Source organism: Rana temporaria, chromosome 12 (genome assembly GCF_905171775.1).
Source record: "Rana temporaria chromosome 12, aRanTem1.1, whole genome shotgun sequence".
In the NCBI taxonomy this organism is placed as follows: domain Eukaryota; kingdom Metazoa; phylum Chordata; class Amphibia; order Anura; family Ranidae; genus Rana; species Rana temporaria.
In genome coordinates, this window is record NC_053500.1 from 126,595,520 (window position 1) to 126,621,624 (window position 26,105).

General features: G+C 43.2%; 1 protein-coding gene across 2 annotated transcripts in view; it reads left to right on the forward strand.

The window, feature by feature from the left end:
• Positions 1–26,105, forward strand: part of LOC120918796 (protein-glutamine gamma-glutamyltransferase E-like) — a 54,656-nt gene that overhangs the window by 11,466 nt on the left and 17,085 nt on the right. For both annotated transcript variants that reach the window (XM_040330594.1, XM_040330595.1), the window contains exons 3-10: positions 3,700–3,912; positions 6,207–6,325; positions 7,954–8,082; positions 11,753–11,927; positions 14,965–15,100; positions 18,465–18,568; positions 20,254–20,496; positions 22,797–23,111. In XM_040330594.1, the coding sequence (XP_040186528.1) occupies positions 3,700–3,912; positions 6,207–6,325; positions 7,954–8,082; positions 11,753–11,927; positions 14,965–15,100; positions 18,465–18,568; positions 20,254–20,496; positions 22,797–23,111 (1,434 nt within the window). The remainder of the gene's footprint in view (positions 1–3,699; positions 3,913–6,206; positions 6,326–7,953; positions 8,083–11,752; positions 11,928–14,964; positions 15,101–18,464; positions 18,569–20,253; positions 20,497–22,796; positions 23,112–26,105) is intronic.

Genomic DNA, 26,105 nt, shown 5'->3' on the forward strand with positions numbered 1-26,105 from the left:
TAAAACTATCACCCCTAGCACCAAAGTTAAAAGTCTCTGAGTAATTTTCGACACCTACATGACAATGGATGCACAAATAGGGTCAGTAGTCAGCGGATCCCACCATCTGCTGCGCCTACTACGCAGACTCACCCCCTTTATCCCGAAAGAGGATATTGCAGTCGTGGTGGGAACAATTATCAATTCCAGACTCGACTACGCAAATGCCCTCTATCTAGGACTCCCCAAATACCAAATCACTCGTCTGCAAGTCGTTCAAAATACGGCCGCTCGACTAGTGACTGGGAAAAAAACATGGGAATCGATCTCACCTTCACCGAGATCCCTTCATTGGTTGCCAGTAAAAGACAGAGGGCCATATTCTTGTAGAAAGTAGGCGGGCGGCACGCAAGCCATTTACACTCCACCGCCCCAACCTACAGGAGCAAGTGCTGTATTCCCCAAACACTTACTCCGTAGTTTGGGGCGGCGTAGTGTAATTGGCCCGGCGTATCCCCGCGTATATCCAAGGGGGCGGCTTGTATTTAAATTAAGCGCGCCCCCGATTCGAACGAACTGCGCATGCGCCGGGCTTAAAATAGCACAGTGCGCATGCTCCAGTTCTCGGTGTAAAACGTCAATGACGCCGACATGTGCGTCATTGACGTAAAGTCGTATTCGCGGACGACTTAGTAAAACGACGTACCCGACGGGAAAACACGACGCGGACCCGACGCTATACTTAACATGGCCTACGTGGGACTGGCGTAAGGTTACCCCTCATATAGCAGGGGTAACCTTAAGCCTACGCAAACGACGGTTACGCGACGCGATTTCGTTCGTGAATCGGCGTATCAGGCTCATTTGCATAAACAAATGAGACCTGAACGTAAACGCCACCTAGCGGCCGGCGGAGTAATTACATTTAAGATCCGACAGTGTAAGTGACTTACACATGTCGGATCTTAAGCGTATCTATGCGAAAATTATTCTAGGAATCACTCGCATAGATACGCGGCCCAAAAAAGAGAGATACGATGGAGTATCCTGAGATACTCCATCGTAACTAAACTCAGAATATGGCACAGAATCACTTTCAAGGCACTCCGTCTAATACATAAGTGTATTCAAGGCAACGCCCCCCAATATCTATGCGAAAAAATAAAAGCCCATAACCCCAACCGCATTCTGCGATCCACCAATCAAAACCTCCTCCAGATACCTAAAGCCAGATACAAGTCCAAAGGAGATCGAAGATTTGCAGTCCAAGGACCCCGCCTGTGGAATGCACTACCAACCACCATCCGACTGGAGTCGGACCACTTCAGGAGAAAGATTAAAACCCATCTCTTCTGAGGTCAAGGGGTTCCTTACCCATGAAATGGATACAGTGCCCAGAGGCGATTCAGTTCGCATGTGTTGTGTTGCACTTTACAAGTCTCTCACTTACTCAGTGTAATACGTTTTTCATTTCTTCCTTCATACATCCATATAGGTATCAATGATACTCTTGGCACTGCTTCAAAACATATGCAAAGGTGAATGTTGTCATGCCACATGCAGGCTCAGATCTAATTTGTCCATCGAATTAGGTTCTCTTTAAGTGATGACTGTCCCCACATACATATGAATAATATAACCGGTATTTCTGGTACTGCTATGAAACATGTGCTACTTTAGTTGTAGCTCACATTATATGGGAAACAACAATTGCATTTCTCCATCAAGTAGATGTATTTATAGTTGCGTTATTATTCCAGAGAATGCAGCTTCCTAGGGTGGCACACCGAGAAGAGGAGGAGCCAAGAGCACAATAGAATAAATAGTCCCCTTTAAAATATTTATTACATGTTTTACCCCAGAACTTGCAGTTTACAACTTTTAATGTTGCTTGCTCCAGTGCTTATCTATTGGTATTTCTTCATTGAAAATAAGAAAAGCTGGCTATACGTGGATCCATGTATGGGCACTGTGGATGTACATAAGTGGATCTACCAATCCAGTTCTTTACAACCACTCCGTCGGGTTTTTGGGCTCCAGCTGGCAGTGCTGTCCAGTGTATTCTAATAGCAGATAAGTCTTCCTGCTGTCAGGATACAATAGCTCAGCGAGAGGACTCCCCTATCCACCTTGAATGTGTGGATGGGGGCGTTGGGCTTAATGAAAAAAACTGACTCATGTATGGGGTGCCTTCACTTTGGACATAGAGCCAGCCTGGTAGTCTTGAGGAGGGGGGGGAGGGGGAAGAGGAGGGATGAGCAGGAACAGGGAAGTGCCTTGCCATCCCAGGCTATGAGGGTGTGTGTCTATTGATGCACGCAGTGTAGGGAGACACAACTCTAATTGCTGCATACAAGGGTGGCTCAAGGTGATGCCAGAAACCTGGGGCAGTGGTCATTGTATACGTTTAACCTGGAGGATTCAGCAAGGATTAATCACTGGGATCTCCTCTCGTTCTGGGACGGCGTCATATGACATGTAATCTCTGTAAACATGACGCTGCTCTTTAACCATGTGATCGGCTGTGTCCAATCACAGCCGATCATATGTAAATGTGAAAGTGCTGTTTAGCGGCTCTCCTCGCCTAATGCCGCGTACAGACGGTCGTTTTTTGTGATGAAATAAAACGACGTTTTAAAAAACGTCATTTAAAATGATCGTGTGTGGGCAAAACGTCGTTTTATGTCTTCTGAAAAACGACCAAAAAAAAAATTCGAACATGCTTCAAAATTTTTTATGTCTTTTTTCAAAATGTCGTTTTTTTGTGTCAGAAAAAATTATCGTGTGTGGGCTAAAACGACGTTTAAATCTACGTTTTTAAAACCGCGCATGCTCAGAAGCAAGTTATGACGCGAGCTTGAATGGAACAGAGTGCCGTTGTACGTATTGTACGTAACCGCGCTTTGCAAGAGCATTTTCAGAAAACGATGGTGTGTAGGCAACGTCGTTTTTTAAAATGAAGTTTGAAAAACGTCGTTTTTTTTTCATGAGAAAAAATTAAGTTTTTTTACAAGACAAAAAACGACCGTGTGTACGCGGCATAACACTGACAGAGTGTGAGGCAAGGAGAGTCGATCAGTGACATTTCTTCGCAGGGGAGACTGTATGATAATCAGGGCACTGATCATCATTGCCCTGATTACAGTGAACCCCAACAGTGCCCACCAAGTGATGCCAGTCTGTGCCCATCAGTGACACCAATCAGTGCCTGCTCATCAGTGTCGCATATCAGTGCTACCCATCAGTGTCCACCAGTGCGTCTATCAGTGCCGCATATTGTGCCCATTGGTGCTGCCTATCAGTGCCCATCAGTGCCATCTATCAGTTCCCATTAGTCCTGCATATCAGTGCCACCTATCAGTGCCAATCAGTGGGGCATACTACTGCCTCCTCATCAGTGCGACCTAATCAGTGCCCATCAGTGCAACCTCCTGAGCACACATGAGTGAAGGAGAAAAATTACTTGAGTAATTACTTGAGTCTGAGTATTTCAAAAACACCTTGTTGAAGCTATGCCACTAAGAATTAAGGCAGTTCTGAAGGGAAAAGGATGTCCAACCGGGTACTAGCAGGGTGCACCTAATAAAGTAGCCGGTGGGTGTAGGTTCACTTGCAAGCCATTCCGTAAAAAATAATCCACTACTCATTTAGGTATGCAAATTACTAAGACAACTGGCTGCATATTTATAATATTATAACCCATCATTTCTACAATGACAGCTAACTCCGTCCTTGACAACACTTTCACGGATTCAACATCACCTTCACCAAACAGCTGGGGAGCTCAAAGAGGCTCGAGTGAATCCACATCTGTGAACATCACCATCTTCCCCCCTAATAATGCAGCAATTGGACGATATGTTCTATACTTGACGAGTGGAGTCGCCAGGCGCATTGGGGAGTTCTTTCTGATCTTTAACCCTTGGGCTTCAGGTAATAATCAACTATTTTAGAATTTGACTTCTGCTTAGTCCTGAAATAGTAATTAAAGCCAAACTATAGAATTTTTTCATTGTTTACTTTTTTATGTCATTTTTTTTTATAAAAGTGTATATTAGGGTGAAAAAAACATATGCAGCACATCTCTGCAATGCATTCACATTTCCCACGGATATACCTCCTTAAAAGGGGTTGGAAAGGTACAATTGTTTTTCCCTAAATAGCTTCCTTTACCTTGGTGCAGTCCTCCTTCACTTACCTCATCCTTCCATTTTGCTTTTAAATGTCCTTATTTCTTCTGAGAAATCCTCACTTCCTGTTCTTCTGTCTGTAACTCCACACAGTAATGCAAGGCTTTCTCCCTGGTGTGGAGTGTCGTGCTCGCCCTCTCCTACAGGAGAGTCAGGCCGCTCTCTAAGTTGCAGATAGAGAAAGAAGCTGTGTGTTAGTGGGCGTCCTGACTCTCCTGTAGTCCAAGGGAGGGGGCGAGCATGACACTCCACACCAGGGAGAAAGCCTTGCATTACTGTGTGGAGTTACAGACAGAAGAACAGGAAGTGAGGATTTCTCAGAAGAAAAAAGGACATTTAACCACTTACCATTATGCAGCTTAAAGACCTGGCCACTTTTTGCGATTCGGCACTGCGTCACTTTAACGGCCAATTGGGCGGTCGTGTGACGTGGCTCACAAAATTGGCATCCTTTTTTTCCCCACAAACAGAGCTTTCTTTTGGTGGTATTTGATCACCTCAGCGTTTTTTATTTTTTGCGCTATAAACATAAAAAAAGCGACTATTTTGAAAAAAAAACTATATTTTTTACATTTTGCTCTAAATACCCCTCAAAAATATATAAAAAAACATGTTTTTTCCTCAGTTTAGGCCGATACGTATTCTTCTACATATTTTTGGTAAAAAAAAAAAATCGCAATAAGCGTTTATTGATTGGTTTGCGCAAAATTTATAGCGTCTACCAAATAGGGGATCGATTTATTGCATTTTTATTAATATTTTTTTTTTCTAGTAATGGCGGCGATCAGTGATTTTTATCGTGACTGCGACATTATGGCGGACACATCGTACACTTTTGACACTATTTTGGGACCATTGTCATTTTTACAGCGAACAGTGCTATAAAAATGCACTGGTTACTGTAAAAATGACACTGGCAGTGAAGGGGTTAACCAGGAGGGGGCGCTGTAGGGGTCAAGTGTGCCCTGATTTTTGTGATGTCACTGATCGTCGTTCTCTATGACAGGGAACAGACGATCAGTGTCAGTCTCACTAGGAAGCACGGGGAGCGTTTTTTTATACTTACTTCTCCCTGTTCTTCCTCTCAGTGACCCGATTGTGGGCGATCGGACGGTCACGGAGATGAGGATGGGGTCGCTTGAGGCCTGTCGCACTCAGATATACGTCTGCAGAATGGCACGGCTGGGCACAAGGGCATACATGTACGTCCCCTTTAAAAGCCCAGCGGTGGCGCTGCGCGACCCACCGCTGGACTTTTAAAGGGGACGTACATGTACGCCCTTGTGCCCAGCCATGCCATTCTGCAGACGTATATCTGCGTGCGACAGGCCTCAAGCGGTTAAAAGTAAAATGGAAGGATGAGGTAAGTGAAGGAGGATTGCACTAAGGTAAAGGAATGTCAGTTTCATTCAAGGAAAACTGTATTGTCCTGGAATGAATGTGCCCGGGACAGACCTGCAAAATGCGGGACTGTCCCGGGCAATCCGGGACACGTGGTCACCCTACATGTAACTACTTTGTTTACCACAGAACTAGGAAGTGATTAAGCGGTCTGGAAATCACTGCATCGCCTCACCCTGCTAATCTGACTTGACATGGCAGGTGGCAGCCACACTAACACATGCCAACACCAATGTCTCTATAAACTCTTCCTGATGATCTGGAAGAGGATCAAACAGTTAATCATATGTTGAGCCCCAGCTTTCGTTACTTAGGAATACATTAAAGATTGAGATTCCAGTCTGTGTGTCACAGTTTCTGCTCATGACATTAAATGGTTTGTCAAAGTGAACTGTCATGTGTGTTGGTCACAAATAAATACCTATAAAGTGTCACATGCCATGTGCAGAATTTACTATGTGCGAGTAATCCGCACATGTAGGCTTGTACAGAAATGATGTATCTTGCTGTCACTCAGGATTTTTGGCAGGTACATTTTTTGGAGCTGTGTTATACAATGTACTTACATGCCAAAGACAAGAAACAGACAGCTCAGACTTGTCTCGGTAACGCCCAATATTATTTTTTTCCTTATAGGTGATATGGTTTACTTGGCAGATCAAGCCCAAAGACAGGAGTATGTGTTGTCAGAATTTGGTCTTATCTTTGGTGGTGATGTCAGCTCTCCCGCTCAGTTTCCCTGGAACTATGGGCAGGTACTAACTGAAATGTTATTTATAATATACCCCAGCTTGCATTTCCTGAATCTGTATAAACAAAATAAGATTTTGGCCCAGATCCACGAAGCAGTTACGCAGGCGTATCTTTTGATACGCCGCGTAACTTCTAGGATTCTCCGGCGTATCTTTGTTTTGTATCCACAAAACAAGATACGCCTGAAGCTGGGCTAGATCCGACTGACGTACGTCTTAGTACGCCGTCGGATCTAAGGTGCATATTTACGCTGGCCGCTAGGTGGCACTTCCGTTGATTTCTGCATCGAGTATGCAAATGAGCTAGATACGCCAATCCACAAACGTACGTCCGCCCAGCGCATTTTCTTACGTCGTTTGCGTAAGGCTTTTTTCGGACTAACGTTACCCCTGCTCTATGAGGCGTACGCAATGTTAAGTATGGATGTCGGGCCAGCGTAGAATTTTCCGTTGTGTACGTTGTTTGCGTAAAACGTTCGCGAATAGGGCTTTGCGTAAATTTCGTTCACGTCGTCTAGGCATTGAGCGGGCGTAATTTAATTTGAAAATTCGACGTGATACTGAGCATGCGCGCGCATGCGCGCGCATGCGCCGTACGAAAAAAGCACCATTTACGTGGGGTCAAGCTTATTTTACATAAAACACGCCCCAATGTTCATCATTTGAATTCCGCGCCCTTACGCCGGGAGATTTACGATACGCCGCCGTAACTTTAGAGGCAAGTGCTTTGTGAATACAGCACTTTCCTCTCAAAGTAGCGGCGGCGTAGCGTAACTACAATACGCTACGCCTGCCTAAAATTACGCCGCTCTACATGGATCTGGCCCTTTGTGTGTAGCGCCTGGTTACTTTTCAGAACCGGTGCTATTGAAATTTAAAGGGGGTCAGAGAGTTAAGTGACTCTGACTATGTAAATTAGTTCAAATATGGAGCTTATGTCCCAGCTTGGCTGTGCTGTGGGCGCATGCTGTTGTTCCTGGGGTGCAGTTTCACCCCAGGTCAGCAGGTGGCAGCAGCGGGGTAAAGGTCTGTGTCACTCTTTAACCAGTACTTTTTCTTTGAAACCCATTGACAGCTGACTCATCAGGCTTCCTGGCCCCGCTCCTTAACAACCATCTTACACTGCACCCTGATTGGGTAAAGTGCTCAGTGCATTCAGGGTGTTCATCGGGTCGAACACCCTGCAAATTAAGGTGTTAGGCGAACGGCCGAACAGGCAAATGTTCGTTCATCCCTAGTCTTGAGCAGCTCTGGTAACACAGGCAAAAAGCTGGAGGTATCCCAGTACCCTACTGGAACTGAAGTACTATTGCAGCAATCAGAGAGGTGGTCCTTACTGTAGCTGGGTCAACAGGAATAAGTCAAGGCTTTTAAATTGGAACTGTTAAAAAACTTGAAGTGCAGGAAAATTTCCAAGAGCTGCACAGACAGCAATAATGATCATAATAATAATAATAATAATAATAATAATAATAATAACAACAATAATAACGCTTTCTGATGTTGTCTGTGTCACCATTCCATTAGTGAAAATAAAAAAAAGTTACACTTCAATAATTATGTTTTTTTTTTTCCCTAACAAATGAAATGTTTACACGAGATATATAATTCACAGATACATTTGTACTCAGTTTCAGGCACAGATTCTCTACATCGCTTTCGTACTGCTGGATTCAACGCTGAGTTTTCGCAGAAATGCTACTGAAGATGTCAGAAAACGCAACGACCCTTTACACGTCTGCAGAAACCTGAGTGCTATAGTGAGTGAAGAAAAAAATCTACAGTCATAATTATTCAAGGCTATTATTTTTCACATGGATATCTATTTGGCCGACTCCCATTATATATATCTACCTGCTATTACCATGACATGAGGCTTAAAGGGGTTGTAAAGGTAAAAAAAAAATCCCTAAATAGCTTCCTTTACCTTAGTGCAGTCCTCCTTCACTTACCTCATCCTTCCATTTTGCTTTTAAATGTCCTTATTTCTTCTGAGAAATCCTCACTTCCTGTTCTTCTGTCTGTAACTCCACACAGTAATGCGAGGCTTTCTCCCTGGTGTGGAGTGTCGTGCTCGCCCCCTCCCTTGGACTACAGGAGAGTCAAGACACCCACTAACACACAGCTCCTTTCTCTATCTGAAACGTAGAGAGCGTCCTCACTCTCCGTAGTCCAAGGGAGGGGGGCGAGCACGACACTCCACACCAGGGAGAAAGCCTTGCATTACTGTGTGTAGTTACAGACAGAAGAACAGGAAGTGAGGATTTTTCAGAAGAAATAAGAACATTTAAAAGCAAAATGGAAGGATGAGGTAAGTGAAGGAGGACTGCACTAAGGTAAAGGAAGCTATTTAGGGGAAAAAAAATTGTACCTTTACAACCCCTTTAAGTTCATGATGCCTTGTTAATCCCTGCCCCTTTGTGTACATGCAGCTTTGAGGGGGTGCCCTGGTTTCAGCTGATTGGGTTCGGTTGGCACCGACAGCTTCCTGACATGGGTTCAGACTTAAAGTGGAGTTCCACCCATAAATATAACATTACATCAGTAGTTTTAAAAAAATGTCATTAGTCCTTTACAATTTTTTTTTTTTTTTTTAGATGCCTTCAAAGTGTTGTTGCTAGGCAGAATAGTTAATCTTCCCACTTCCTGCACCTAGGTGCTTAATGCACCGCACAGACTCCTGGGAATGTAGTGGGTGTAACTTACCAGGAGTCTGTGCACTCCCCAGTCTCAAAGAATCATGTGACTTGGACAGCACAGGTGCTGAAACCTGATCTGACACTGCTTGTGCAGCACTGAGCATGTGCGAGATCTGCAAGGCTGAAATCCAGGAAGTCATACAGTCTGGCTTCATGATGCCCACACTTAAGATGGCCCCAGTCAATTTCTATTTTATAAAGTGTCTAAATGCTGTAACAACCTAACAAAACGGACCTTCGTTTACAGACTAACTTTACTAGAATACATTAAGCTTGTGTATTACAGGGGTATTTATATTTAAAAAGTGAAATTGTGAAAACTCCGCTTTAACTCAAGCTTATCCCCAGTGATCGTTTTCACTGAGAAAAGTGATGGAAAATCCAAAATACTAGAGTTGTCACCAGAATAAGTGCAGAGGGTAAAACCTTCAGTGGGAATAACCATTCCAACGTTAATATAATTATAATTCAGTACAAAATAAACAGCATACGTACACATGATGATTGACAACCCTAACAACTTAATCTAGCTGTCTCTGGCACATAAATCATGTCACTGTATTTTGGCTCTATTCCACATATTAAATGTTAAGCCTTAGGAAAACGTTGCTCAAGCAAATGATTTTGCTTTGATTGCCCAGCAAGCTCCTTCTTGTCTATCATGATTACAAAATAAGCATAGATACAGTATGTTTAAGGCGTGCACGCGCAGGCCGTGTTTTTACGGCCTGTTAGAGATTCAGAACCACCACGCGGCCGTATAAAGTCGTACGGCCGTCGGGTAGTGGTTAAAGGTGCAGGGACACACCAGAAACCCTGCATAGAACAATGGAAGCTGAAAGTGTCCCCTTGCCATATCCACTAATGGCAACCTGCTTATGTCTCTTAGTACAGGCTTCCTTTCCTGAACCAACGCCAGGTTGTGTGACTTTAGGCACAGTCTGTCTGATTAAAAATAATATTCTCTCCAATATCAAATGATTGGCAGTCATAAACCATGTGATCTAGGATTGGAGCTCAGATTCTGCAGTTTTTTTTCTTATTTGTGATCAGCAAAAGGAACTTATTTAGCTTGAAGCAGAATTTCAGCCAAAAATAGCAAGATAAAAATAAACAATTCTTTTAAAAATGTTTAAAATATCTTTAATGGTTTATTAAAATGTCACTAAAGCCACATCATAAAAAAACTATCATTAAATGGTATATTACATGCTGTTCATACTCACTCAGTCACTATGAGGTTCCAATAATGGCGGTGATCAGCGATTTTTAGCGGGACTGCGACTGCGGCAGACAGATCGGACACCTAACTGACATTTTTTACTCTTATTTGGGAACCAGTGACATTATTACAGTGATCAATGCAAAAAATATGCACGGCAGGGAAGGGGTTAACATTGGGGCGATCAAGGGGTTAACTGTAGCCCTGGTTGTGTTTACTAACTGTATGGGGGATGGGCTGTGTAACGGAACCCCAAATGGAACAGGGCTTAAAGCCGTTGTAGATATTCCATTCCCGAACCCAAGACAGCTACCAACACTCCACAGTCAGGCAAACGAACCCCAATAACGAGACACGCAGCTCTGTTTGAGGTTCCACACGAATAGACCCTTTAATGAGAAAATCAGGCTCTTATATACAGTTAGGATCATGCAGTAACCAAAATGAACAATGACTCAACTCCATCCACAACATCACACAATGAGCTCCAATACACATCTTTTTGGTAGACATCATGACTCCAACTCTCACCTAATTTACATGAGCCAATTAACTACAGCTGACGTCTCAGACACATGACCGACTGTCTGTTAACTTGCAATACACATTTATCACAGGACTCCTTCACACAATACAGGGTCCATTGGCACAAGCCACAATGACAGACCCTCAGGAGCCATCCTAGATTCATTTACATTACAACAGACAACATTAACACCTAACCGTATGTGTCCCCACATTGAATGAGTCACTCTCCTGTTGAGTTCAGAATCAACAACCAGTAATAGATCCAGATATCCTGGAATATATTGTGAATTACAGACCCATGTTAAAGCAATCCAAGATATATTCTGAATGTCTATTATTTCCTGGCTCATACTTTGTAAGAGCTTCTGGGTCCCACGGGCCCTCCCGTTACAGGCTGCATGGGACAACACAGGGATCTGTCTTCCTACATAGCAGAAAGACAAGATCTCTGTGTCATCCCCTGTCAGAAAGGAGATCTGCCTTGTTTACATAGGCAGAACCCTGTTCTGTCCTTGCTGGGAACGATCGTGGGCAGGCGGCAGACATAGAGTCCGCCAATCCCACGGATTGGCTCACCCGCTGGCCAAAGGGTGTGTATGTCCACAAAAAGCAGTGCACAATCACGACATACACCTACGGCGATTCGCACAGCTGAGACAACCGGCTGCAGTATAACTGCGTTGGCTAGTCGGCAAGCAGTTAATGGAAGGTATGAAAGGGAAAGGGTGCACCAGCCTTGTGCATTATCCTTAGATAGATTTTATTTGGTTAATGCAAGGTGCCTAGGGTCCATCTGTAAAATAATAACAGTGCCTAGTTGGGAGGAGAATGTTAACAATAGGTTACTTGGGTTCTTCTTTAAAAACAGTAATGTAATTTGTTAATGCTCACATGCCTAGTTGAGATGAGAATGTTAATGATAGGCCTGTGTTAATTCTGAGAATGCCAGTACAAATTTTGTGTACAATGTATTTCTGCCAGATAAACAGTAAAGATGATAATGGAGTGGTGATGGGTGACTGGAGCGGGGACTATTCTGGTGGTACAAACCCCAGTGCCTGGAATGGAAGCACAAGCATTTTGAAGAGCTGGTATGAACGCAGACAGTCGGTAAAATATGGACAGTGTTGGGTTTTTGCTGGCGTTCTGTGTACAGGTAAATTTATATTCTAATACAATATGATTTTTACAGATGTATCATTTCTTTTTGAAACAAACAAGCAGTTAGCCATTGAAGTGTGGGCACAAGTTTGGTTTAAAGTGTCATCCACGTCATTAAAAAAACTTTCAGTATATCCTGTATTAGGATTTGGATATGGGATTTGTTTTCTGCTTGATCCGGTCGTTCACTGTCCCTCCCTCCTTGTCTGTGTCCCCGCTGCAGCCTGAGATTGTGTAGACCAGATACTGAGAATGCTCCAGTTTCAGTTCCCTTCTAAGCTGTTCATTACACCCTTTTTCTCATCTGTGCAGCCCACATGGCTATAGAGCCACACATGTGGGCATGAACACATAAAATAAAAGCTCAAGCATAAGTATTTTCAGAAAAGTAATAAAGATTTGAGGTCAAATACATATTTGTGTAAAGTTTTAAAACATTTGGTATGTATTTTTTCTTTGTATTTTGAAGGCTTTTTTTTTTTTTTTAACATGTAACTAGCAGCAGAGAACTAAAAGCTCCTCTAACAAATGTTTCCCTGCTGAAAGGCTGGGAAAGAGCCGAGTCACATGACAGCCGTATATCGATTATGAAAAAAGACACTTATGCCACGTACACACAACCGTTTTTCGGGGTTCTAAAAAATGAAGTTTTTAAGGGTCTAGAAAAAATTATTTTTTTTTCAACCCGATCAATAAAACACCCTTGCCTACACACAACCGTGGAAAAAAAAATGCTCTAGCAAAGCGCGGTGACGTACAACACGTACGACGGCACTATAAAGGGGAAGTTCCATTGGGATGGCGCCACCCTTGGGGCTGCCTTTGCTGATTTTGTGTTAGTAAAAGGCGATTCGCGCTTTTCTGTCTGTTACAGCGTGATGAATGTGCTTACTCCATTACGAACGGTAGTTTTACCAGAACGAGCGCTCCCGTCTCATAACTTGCTTCTGAGCATGCGCAGGTTTTTCACGTCGTTAAAGCCCACACACGACCATTTTTTACAACGTTAAAAACGTCATGAAAAAATAGAGCATGTGTGAAAGGGCTCTGAAAGTACTCAGGCTTTCACATTGGGATTGCAGATGAGGCTTCTTTCAGGCGCTTTACAGGCTTTTTTTAACGCCAAAGTGCTTAAAAAACGCCCCAGTGTGAAAGGGGTCTTAAGCCTCGTACACACGATCAGATTTTCTGCAGAAAAAGCGTCTGACTTCTGTTCGAAGGGCGTTGGCCAGGAACTTGTCTTGCATACAAACGGCACACAATTGTCGGCCAACAAACACAAACGTAGTAACGTACTACATCATGTTTCAGCTCTTTAGCGCCACCCTTTGGGCACCTTCTGCTATTGTTGTGTGATGGTGAGCATTAAATTCCGAGCATGCATGTTTAAACTTTGGACTTGTGTACACACGATTGGAAAATCCGACAACAGACCGCTGTCCGCGGAAATTTTTAAAGCCTGCCATCCAACATTTGTCCACGGAAAATACATCAACAATTGTCCGATGGAGCGTACACAGTGCGGATCCTGACCTCCCTGGGGTCCTAAGCAAAATGACATGTCACATTAAAGATTAAAGTTGAGAAGCGGGGGGAGGGGGTGTTCTGCTGTCGGAAATGACATTTTACATTAACCACTTACCCCCCGGACCATATTGCTGCCCAAAGACCAGAGTACTTTTTGCGATTCGGGACTGCGTCGCTTTAACAGACAATTGCGCGGTCGTGCGACGTGGCTCCCAAACAAAATTGGCGTCCTTTTTTTCCCACAAATAGAGCTTTCTTTTGGTGGTATTTGATCACCTCTGCGGTTTTTATTTTTTGCGCTATAAACAAAAATAGAACGACAATTTTGAAAAAAATGAATATTTTTTACTTTTTGCTGTAATAAATATCCCCCAAAAATATATAAAAAAACATTTTTTTTCCTCAGTTTAGGCCGATACGTATTCTTCTACATATTTTTCGTAAAAAAAAATCGCAATAAGCGTTTGATTGGTTTGCGCAAAAGTTATAGCGTTTACAAAATAGGGGGTATTTTTATGGCATTTTTATTAATATTTTTTTTACTAGTAATGGCGGCGATCAGCGATTTTTTTTTTGGTATTGCGACATTATGGCGGACACTTCGGACATTTTTGACACATTTTTGGGACCATTGGCATTTTTATAGCGATCAGTGCTATAAAAATGCATTAGATTACTATAAAAATGCCACTGGCAGTGAAGGGGTTAACACTAGGGGGCGGGGAAGGGGTTAAGTATGCCTGGGTGTGTTCTTACTGTGGGGGGGGGGGTGGCCTCACTAGGGGAAACACTGATCCTCGGTTCATACAGTGTATGAACCGAAGAAAAGCATTTCCCCTGCTGACAGGAACGAGAGCTGTGTGTTTACACACACAGCTCCCGTTCCCCGCTCTGTACCGAGCGATCGCGTGTGCCCGGCGGCGATCGCGCCCGCCGGGCACACGCACGGGAGTCGGGGGCGAGCGGGGGGCGCGTGCGCGCGCCTCCGGCGGCGCGCGTGCGCCCCTAGTGGCGGCTAAAGGGTAGGACGTCATAATACGTGATCTCGCCTAGGAGAGCCACCTTGTGGACGTATTATGACGGTGCGGCGACGGCAAGTAGTTAAAGTGAGAAGCGGGGGGGGGGGGGGGGGGTGCTGACTTCTTACCTCTTCTGCCATGCCACCAGCGAGTTGAGAAGCGGGGTGAGGGGCCTCTAGTAATTTGGGGGGCCCTCCGCAACTTTGCGGGGCCCTAAGCGGCTTGCATAGTGAGCCTATAGGACGGATCGGCCCTGAGCGTACAAATGGTCGGATTTTCGGCCAACAGGCTGCCATCACACAATTCCCGTTGGAAAATCCGATCGTGTGTACGAGGCTTTAGATTTAAAATAAATACAGTGTCATCATCCATATACAGAGGAGAGATAATTCAAATGAAACAGAAAATGAAACAGTGTTTGGTATCACTTTAAGACTATAAAATTGGTAATAAGTGTATTTCTTTTTTAACTGATTCTCTTTTTAGTCAGCAGAGCCCTGGGTTTACCCTGCCGGGTAATTAGTAATTACAATTCTGCCCATGACGCAAACGGCGACTTGTTAATAGATAAATACTTTGATGTATCTGGAGAACCAGTAATGTTAAGCGATGACAGTGTTTGGTAAGTATTAGACTACTGTGTAATGATACATCTGATTGCAACTTGTAATTTTCCAAGAAACAGTCACACCTCTGCTAAGCATTATGATAAAAAGTATTACATCATTTACTCCTATTCACCCCGTGGGATGCTGTAGAGCGGGATTCTACACTTTCTATAGAATGGTGTATAGGGACATCTAGTGTTTAAATATGATGTTGCCAATTTATAAAGTTTTCCTTTAACCACTTAAGGACCTTGGGTGTTTTTCAGATTTGGTGTTTACGAGACTAAAACAGTTTTTTTTTTGCTAGAAAATTACTTAAAACCCCCAAACATTATATATATTTTTTTCTAACACCCTAGAGAATAAAATGGCGGTCATGGCAATACTTTGTCACACCGTATTTGCGCAGCGGTCTTACAAGCGCACTTTTTTTGGAAAAAATTCACTTTTTTTAATGAAAAAATAAGACAGCAATAAATTTGGCCCTATTTTTTTATATATTGTGAAAGATAATGTTACGCCGAGTAAAATGATACCCAACATGTCATGACAACAAAAAAATGTGCCTTTAAGACGCATGGGCGGGACTGACGTTTTGACGTCACTTACCCCCTGCTATGCTATGGGGACGGGTGGGGGCCATCTTGCCCTCACTCGCATCCCCACACAGCAGGCTGAAGGACCCGATCGCCTCTGCCGCTACCGACGACTCCGGTAAGCGGCGGAGGGTGCGGGAAAGCGGCGGGACCTCTCCCGATAACGGTGATCTTGCGGGGGAATCCGCCACGGAGACCACCGTTGTCTTTTACAGTACCACTCACACTAAAGATGGATATCTCGGTTGTGGCAGCAGCTGCTGCCGTTACCGAGATATCCATCTTTAAAGTACCAACGTATATGTACATGAGCGGGTCCTTAAGTGGTTTTAAAGTGACACTAAAGGTTAGTTTTTGCTTTTTTTTTTAAATAACAAACATGTCATACTTACCTCCACTGTGCAGTTTGTTTTGCACAGAGTGGCCCCGATCCTCCTCTTCTGGGGTCCCACGGTGGCTCTCGCTGCTCCTCCCCACATTAGATAACCCCCTCCGGGAAGCTCTCTCCTGAGGGGGTTACTTTGCAGGCATGGTCCCGAGTCATTCATTCGGCGTCCATAACCGCCGGATTTATGACTCGGCCCCACCCCCCCGCGCCTGCGTCATTGGATTTGATTGACAGTAGCCAATGGCTACGTTGCTATCAATCTATCAAATCAAGAGCCGGGAAGCCGTGGAGAGAGCGACGGCGGGGACGCGCCAACGGAAATTAGGGGCTCAGGTAAGTAAAACGGGGAGGGGAGTCTGGGGGCCAGACACTGCAAGCTGATGCATTAAGGTGAAAAAACATGAAGGTTTACAACTCCTTTAAATGAGCAGCTGATTTTACAGCACAGGAAATAAAAAGGATTGCCATGTAAAAAGTTAGCGCCTTGATTCATTACGATTTTTATCCAGCACCTACAACCTGCCATTTTTAAGTGACATTTAATTCTGTTAAAAAAAAAATGTATATATATATATATATATATATATTTTTTACATATATACACACAATACCAAAAGTATTGGGACACCTGCCTTTATACACATATGAGCTTTAATGGCATCCCAGTCTTAAGCCTCGTACACACGGGCCAGAATCTCGTGAGGAAAAAACGTTGTTTTTCCTGACGAGATTCTTGGCAAGAATCTCTTGCCACCCGAGTGTAAACACTCTCCTTTCAAAAGAACCGCGGTTCTCTTGAAAGGCAAGAATGCGGTGACGTGAACGCGTACGCCGAGAATGCGCTCGTCACATGCGATGCCGTCGACATCTTGCTGCACCCTACCTATGCCTAGGAAGCTACCGCGCATGCGACAAAGTCATTTTCGAGCATGTGTGGGTTTCCACGGCGACCAGGTAAGTATACACCCTCTCAGGTTTCTCGGCAGGAAAACTGCCGAGAATCTCACAACGAGAAAATAGAGAACATGTTCTCTATTTTTTTCCTCTAGATTCTGGGCAGTTTTCTTGTCGAGAATCCTGAAAGCCTCGTACACACGCTCGGTATATTCGCCAAGAAAGCTCTGCCAGCAGTTTTCTTGCTGCTTCTTGCCGAGTAAACCGAGCGTGTGTACGAGGCTTTAGTCTGTAGGGTTCAATATTGAGTTGGCCCACCCTTTGCAGCTATAACAGCTTCAAATGTTCTGGGAAGACCGTCCACAAGGTTTAGGAGTGTGTCGATGGGAATGCTTGACCATTCTTCAATAAGCGGGTTTGTGAGGTCAGACACTGATGTTGGAAAAGAAGGCCTCCACTCTAATTTGTCCCAAAGGTGTTCGAGATAAGGACTCTGTGGAGGCCAGTCAAGTTCCTCCACCCCAAACTCGCTCATCCATGTCTTTATGGACCTTGCTTTGTGCACTGGTTCAAAAAATTTGGTGGAGGAGGGGATTATGGTGTGCGGTTGGTTTTCAGGGGTTGGGTTTGGCCCCTTAGTTCCAGTGAAGGGAACTCTTAAAGCGGATGTGCCAGTAAAAAAAAATATTAAAAGCCAGCAGCTACAAATACTGCAGCTGCTGACTTTTAATATTAGGACACTTACCTGTCCTGGAGTCCAGCGCCGTCCGCAGCAGAGGATGAGCGATCGCTCGTCTCTCTGCTGCTCCCCCCGCCATCCTCAGTGAGGGAACCAGGAAGTAAAGTACTCCGGCTTCACTACCCGGTTCCCTACGGCGCATGCGCGAGACGAGCTGTGCCCGCCGATTGGCTCACACGCTGTGTGCTGGGAGCCGAGTGTTCCCAGAGCACAACGGGGGACAGACGGGAAGTAAGGAAAAACCCGTCTTTTGCCCGAGCGTGTGGCCGGAAGTGGGTGCAAATACCTGTCTTTAGACAGGTATCTGCACCCCCCTCCCCCCTGAAAGGTGTCAAATGTGACACCGGAGGGGGGGGGGCGGGTTCCGATCAGCGTGAGTTCCACTTTAGGGTGGAGCTCCGCTTTAAGGCGTCAGCATACCAAGATATTTTCGTGTCTCCTGAGTAATTTTTTACATCCTAGTTCTAGCATGAGTGGCCAGTGGAGTGGAATTGTGCTAATAGCCTTTATGCTGAGCACTCGTGGAAGAATCGTGGAAGTTTTATCTCAGAGCACTTTGATTTGGTGTTGGGATTTATCACTTATGGACTTTTGCTTTCTATCTTTGCAATTTATTTTTATCAGTGTACACATTTATGTCTGATGTTATTGTACATATATTCGAAAATTTGAACATGTATAGCGCCTTATCCTTTATTTCAATATTTTATATTACCTGACATTAGTAATATTTTGCCTTTTGTTTGTTTTTTTGAATATAGGAATTTTCATTGCTGGAATGAATTTTGGTGCATTCGACCTGATCTTGGTAGCTCTTATAATGGATGGCAGATTTATGACTCAACTCCTCAAGAAACAAGCGATGGTAACAACAAAAAAAACTTTTAAGATTTTATTAAATTAATGGTTAAAATATATATTTTTATAGTTAAAGAACTTTGATCAAAAATACAGTTTTCATCTCATGATGCTATTGGGGATTTTTCTGCAAATTAAGATGTCACTTGGCATGATGTAACAAAGAAGGTGGGCATAGTGAGGAAGAAAAAAAATGTTGATTGGTTATATTAAGACCCCTTTCACAAGTCCTGCAAGCAGCTTCTTTGCAGCGCTTTAGGAGCGGTGTATACACCGCTCCTAAAGCCCCCTTTCCATTGAGGGAATAATAGGTGAAGATTTGTAACTGTAAACTCACAAATAATACATTTATCATGCTATTATACCCTATTATTATTGCAGATAGAAATTTTCCAGATGATTACTGGTACTTCTGCATTGTTGTAGTATCTAGAGATGAAGCATCCCCTAGTTTGGAAGAATGGGATCTTCCTCTTAAGAACTTTTATGCTTTATGTGCTTTTTGGTTTGGGGTCTAGAAACTTTTTTCTGTTTCAAAAAAATTGAAAGTTAATCAATCAGTCTCGCTACTTGTAATGTTATATTTTTTTAAGCACTTGACCTCTGGAGGGTTTACCCCCTTTCATGACCAGGCCATTTTTTGCAATATGGCACTGCATTACTTAAACTGAAAATTGCACGGCTGTGCGACACTGTACCCCAAACAAAATTGATATCACTTTTCCCCACAAATAGAGCTTTCATCCTTTCATTCCTAACACATTACCCAGTCCATATCAGTATAGATATCCAGCATGAGATTTTTGCCAGTTGATATGTTTTCAAAGTGTTCCTTGAATTTTTTTGAGCAGTGTATATAATGTATATATGTATATGTGATTCTGCACAGCACAGCCCCCCTGTAGCAATATATCTGCTACGGGGCGGTCGGTTAGTCTTCCTGACCAGAGGTGTGCATAAGTAGGGCTTGCGGAACCTCAACCAAAACCATGTAACGGGTGGGAAGGGTTAGAAATTCTGTCAGGTTTTCATTGCTGCCTCTCCTTGTCAAGCACATATCTCCTCATATCCTGCCCTAAGGACCATATTTCAAGGGAGATAAACCTTCAATAGTGACACAAACAACAATCCAAACAGTGTTTTTATTGTTTTATCCACTTTTAAAAATATATATTTTTTATTGCTGTTTGCGTCTCCATTGCTGAGATTTTGCTCCAGTTCCTATAACCACAAAAGAAATAATGGACAAAAATCTTAGAGCCCATTCACACCTAGGCATTTTGTTGCCTGTAGTGTGACGCCCGCTGCTGCCCCAACACGCCAGAGAGATGATTTAACATTGCCCTCTATGGAGATGGTTCACATCTCCACGCCGAACGCCTGTCGCCTGAAAAAAAGTCCCGGACCTTTTTTTCAGGCGGCTTTCGGCGTTCGGCATAGGAGATGGGAACCATCTCCATAGGGGGACAATCTAGGGGCACATCTAGGCGGACAATCGTGGCGTTTTGTCGCCGCAAATCGCGGTACAAAACGCCGCTATTTGTGGCCGCAATTCGCGGGACAAAACGCCGCGATTTTGTCCGCCTAGATGTGAATGCAGCCTTAGTGGCAACACGCACAGCACAATAAAAACTCTAACCGAAACAAAAACAACAAAAAAATATTAAATGGACTTCATCTTTATATTTACAGGCATTTTCCAACTAGGTCCAACATCTCAAGTTGCCATAAAACAAGGAGATGTGAATAAGCAATATGACACTGTTTTTGCATTTTCGGAGGTAAATGCAGATGTCAACTACTATACTGTACAGACTAATGGATCAAAGTCAAAATACAAGACAGAGACAGCAGAGGTTGGCGTATTAATCTGCACAAAAGCTCTGGGTTCAAATGTTTATGAGGATATCACTCATATGTACAAGTTCCAAGAAGGTAAGGTTACTACCATATAAATAGTTGATGATTTCAGCAACATCACACTGAAAAAATATTTACTATGGAGATCAGCAGTTTTATGAATGTCTAGGGCTGTCTACATACAATATACAGTATCTCACAAAAGTGAGTACACCCCTCACATTTTTGTAAATATTTTATTTTATCTTTTCATGCGGCAACACTGATGAAATGACACTTTGCTACAATGTAAAGTAGTGAGTGTACAGCTTGTATAATAGTGTAAATTTTCTGTCCCCTCAAAATAACTCAACACACAGCCATTAATGTCTAAACCGCTGGCAACAAAAGTGAGCACACCCCTAAGTGAAAATGTCCAAATTGGGCCCAAAGTGTCAATATATTTGTGTGGCCATCGTTATTTTCCAGCAGAAATCCTCACTTCCTGTTCTTCTGTCTGTAACTCCACACAGTAATGCAAGGCTTTCTCCCTGGTGTGGAGTGTCGTGCTCGCCCCCTCCCTTGGACTACAGGAGAGTCAGGACGCCCACTAACACACAGCTCCTTTCTCTATCTGCAACATAGAGAGTGTCCTGACTCTCCTGTAGTCCAAGGAAGGGGGTGAGTACGACACTCCACACCAGGGAGAAAGCCTCACATTACTGTGTGGAGTTACAGACAGAAGAACAGGAAGTGAGGATTTCTCAGAAGAAATAAGGACATTTAAAAGCAAAATGGAAGGATGAGGTAAGTGAAGGAGGACTGCACTAAGGTAAAGGAAGCTATTTAGGAAAAAAAATTGTACCTTTACAACCCTTTTAAACCCTGCGCCTTGGGTGAGTCAACATCACCCACGTGGGGAATCTATTTATCCAGCTGGTTTCGTTATTAGCCTTTTCACTGCTCTAGTCACTGGTCTCCGAGCCTGACCTCTGATCATGACAACATAACTTCCTGAAAACTCCATGATTGGCAGCAGCCACGGTTAAAAAAAAAAGATTCCAGCACATCCCTTCAACAGAACTCATTCAAGTGATTAACTTCTGACAGGCAGGGACAAGCACGCATTGATCAAAATTCAGCCAGTCCATGCTGAACCACCCAAATTTTGGCTTAAAGTGGTTCTAAAGCCTAAACATTTTTACCTTAAAGTGGATGTAAACCCGATTCATAAAATTTGAGCTGGGCACATATATCTGCAGTATTTTGTTATCTCTCTTCAAAGCACTATGTCCAGTTGCCGTCTCCTGCTATGTGCTTCTGTTATCAGCCTGATAACTCCTGACAAGTTCTCTGTCACATCTGATAAAAGTAGCCAGAGTTTTGTGTTGGGGAGAATGCTTTATTAGATTAGCAGAACCCCGAAACTACTCAATGATCAGCTTTGAAAGTCTCTACCTATGAGAAGAGGGGGTCTGTGCCTTTCCTCCGATCAGCTGTCTTGGCTGCATGCCCAGACTTCACTGCAGTGTTGAACAGGAAGAGAAAATCTCCTAACATGATCTGAACTTTTCTAAACAGTATATAAAGCTGAAGAGAACAGATATACATGTAAAACTTATGTAGGAGGGAGTGTTTCATCCCTGTGTATCATCTGAGGTTGTTCACTTCACTGGTTATATATGAGGGTTCACATCCACTTTAAAAGCATTCCTTGAATTAGAGTAAAACATGTTTAAGTAAAAGCATTGACCCCTCACTCCCCCAATACTTACCTGAGCTCTCACTCAATCCAGTGCTGTGCTCATTTGAAGTGGCTCTCATCTCACTTCTCTGTCTCACAGGCATTTCTGAAGCATCAGGAGCCATTGGCTCCAGTTGCTTTCAGTCGAATCCTGTGAAGAGCGAGCAGGGGACGGGGCTGAGTCTATAGACACAAGCAGTGTGGCTCAAGATTGAGCCCACAGGTGTGCCACAATAGGAAGTGGCTTCCTTTGGTGGCACACCAAGAAGAGGAGGAGGAATGCCAGTGAGGGATCCGAGGGGGAGGAAGTTCAGGGCCACTGTGTCCAATTCCATTGCACAGAGCAGGTAAGCACAAAGAACTGTTTGTTATTTAAAAAAAATGCATTTACAATTACTTTAAGGTGGGAATTTAGCTTAAATCGATGTAGAATAATTGATAATGATGAACACGAGCTCACAGACACTGAAAGACATATATTAAAAGAGGCTGATGAAAGGACATACTGTAGGTATCGGTAGACACCTACTCTGACCAAAACTCACTCAACATTGAGTGATCAATTTCAGAATGGGTTTTTAATACAAAAATGTGTTTAATGCTGAGATGCAAAATATCAACACTCTGTCCTAACAATGAATTCTCCATTTAGGCACTTCCAAAGAGAGAGAAATTTTCAGGAAAGCCCAACAAATAGTTGGTGTAAGTTCTGGATTCACGGCATTTTCAGCTGATGGATCTGCAGATTCCACCCCTGATCGAGAACAAGATGTTTCTGGAGCAATAATCTTTTCTGGAACACCCCAAGTTGGGGAAGATATCACCGCAATACTGACGCTAACAAATTTGAAACCTACAAGCAAAAATGTCACTTGCAACATATCCGTGGCTGCGGTTGTGTACACCAATGCAGTGAGACGCTCCATTCTCAAGAAAACTGTCAATGTGCAACTTAATCCAAATGAAGGTACCCTCTTTGCAATATTATTGAATGACTAAATTAACTGCATTATCTCCTTGGAAAGCTAGTGATTAAGCTGCTTAGCTAAGGGTGCCTGACCATAAGAATCTGGTGCTATTGAGTTTTGGTCAATGCACTGAAGATCTTCTATGTTTTTGGTGGTTGGGCATAATTCAAGGTAATGGTGGTGGTAGTGCCTATGCTACTAGACACCAGTGGAGTGTAGGTTTTTATGTACATTGACGTTTGCGGGTATAAAATATGGCTAGCTTAAAAAACATAGAATGTTTCCACAAAGGAAGAGCCACAGCTGGGGTGTACTGTGAGCCATAAAAGTGAATACAATAGTGGTTCTCTGTAACACCATTTACCCGAGCATGCCTCCACAATTGTGTTTCTTAAATGCAACATTGCCGCATTTGTGGAAATAGATTGAGGGAACATTTGTAGGTACACAAGCATCTGTGTTTATATGAGTACAGAGGTAGACAGCCATTCACTTCTATGGTTGGCTGCACTCCCCATCTGTAGCTCTCTGGGTGATGGAAACACTGTTTTTTAACTAGAGGCACATTTTTGCTTACAAATGCCCATGTGCATGTAGCCTTAGGCCCCTACTGTATTAAGTGCAAAAGAAGTGGAACAGTGGAACCTCGGTTAACGAGCGATTTGAAAGACGAGCAACTTTTTTTTTTAAATCCTGACTCGGTTTGCGAGTGTTGTCTGGCACAACGAGCAGGATTCAAGCCAATGGAGAGTGCAGTACCGCATTTGGCCAGAGGCACGGGAGCGCCGGTGAAACTTGGAACGGTTCTGAGCCGTACGGAGCCGTTGGGAAATATTCGTAAACACTCGGAAATACACAAAAACACTCGGAAATACTAAATTCCTGAGTGTTTCCGAGCCTTTACGGGGGTTTATGAGTTCAGCCGAGCATTGAGAATTTCCAGGGCTCTCTGGCGCCCCACACCTCTGGCCACATGCGATATTTCATGCAATAGAAGTCAATGTGGAACAAATTATCTTTGTTTCCATTGACTTCTATGGGCAAACTCGCTTTGATATGCGAGTGCTTTGGATTACAAGCATTCTCCTGGAACGGATTATGCCCGTAATCCAAGGTTCCACTGTACTCAGAAATCATCTTAATAACTTCTCTAATTACTAATAATTGTACACTATTGCCTTTTGATTTCCCTATTAAAGTTCACCTGTGCCCATACTAAGAACATTACGTTTTTACATCTCTAGCTGCTTGTACTGTGAAGTAATGCAACCTCACAGAGCACAATAGAGACACTAAAGTCAGGTTTCAGTCTGTTTCTAGCTAGCAGCTGTTAGTTTACATTATGTTCTCCATAAAAAATAAAGGGTAAAGGATCTGTAATTTAAAGTAATATTAAAGGGTCCTGCTGATTAAATTACTTGCTCGTTATGCCCCATCTTTCTACATTCAGCTATACCTTTTCTCCAATTCAGTACTGTCCTCGCATCACTGACCACACTTTCTGGTTCTAGAGTGTCTCTTTTCCCTCACAGGGATTTGCGTTTTTTTTACTTTCACTTTCAAAGATAATGGTAAAGAGAACAGATAGAAAGGGTAAATCGCCCTAATGGGGTTGCAGACAGCAATAAAAACAGAATAGATGTTCTAATCCCTCTCCCTTTTTTTAATTGACCTTAGTTAAACTGTTTGTAAAGGCTTTTTTTTTTTTACCTTAATGAGTTCCCTGCATTAAATAAAAAAATGATCCATGGTTAGCACCCCTCCCCAAATACTTAACTGGGCCCGATCTCAATCCAGCGCTATGCCCGAGAGAGGTGGCACTGCTGTCTAACTCCTCCTCACTGGACATAGAATCAGCAGCGAAAGCCATTGACTCCTGCTACTGTCAATCAAATCCCGTGAGGAGGGAGCGGGGGTGGGCCCGAGCCGCCCTGTGTATGTCAATAAATGCACACAGCCTGGCTCGAGATTAAGCCCACACATCTTCCCCAAAGCAAGCAGTTTCCAATGAGGGCAGAAGGAGAAGAGGATGAGCACAGGTGGGGGACAGGGAACCGTTCTGTGCAAAACAAGCAGTTTGCTATGAGAGGATGAGCACCGGAGGGGGACTGGGAGCCACTCTGTGGAAAACTATTGCACAGAACAGGTAAGTATAACATGTTTTTTATTTTTTTTAAAAGTTTATTTTTACAATCACTTTAAAATCCAGGAGGACTAATCAAATCTGGGGGTTAAAAATACATTTTAACAAAACTTTAGCTTTAATACTACTTTAAGTGCCTTTGTTGTAAACTTTGAAGAGTAATGTCTACACAATGCCTACAAGTAAAATGAAAGTAGAAAATCTTAGCCACTAGAAAGCAAAAAAAAATAAAAAATAAAAAATCACCCCTACAGTCATGTATGGAGGCATCTACAAATGGCAATGTTGTCAACAAAGGAGGCCACAGTGTTATATGAAAGAAAGCCTCCTTGACATCCAGCTGTGAAAGCTCCCTGGTCCTTACCAACCATTGCCAACTATGTTAAAGAGGAGAAGATGTCGGGGTTCTTCATCACTACATCTCCCCAAAATTTGCAGGATAATTGCTAACTATGAAAACACATGGGCAAATTAGTTTGATATGCCTGGATATGCAAATGAACTAAAGGGATTTTAAAAGTACACTTATCCTTTAAGTCAGATTAGTTAAAGTAGGTTGCTTCACTTTGCATATCATCACCACCGTTATCAATGTTTTATTGAGCTCCACTGGTGTCTATAACGCAGGATTTTCAACATATGCACAAATTTCTTAGGGTCTCAGGGTCATGATATAGATTTTTCATGTTCTTAGAATTTTGTGAATATGTGTTCATGTATGTTGTATTCCTGACCTGCATTTTTTGCATTATCCATCGCTGCCTTTTATATTATGTAAAGTAACATTTAATGTTGGCTTTACATTTTCCCCAAACCCTCGGTTTGTGCCGCCCCTTCTTTTCCTCTTCTA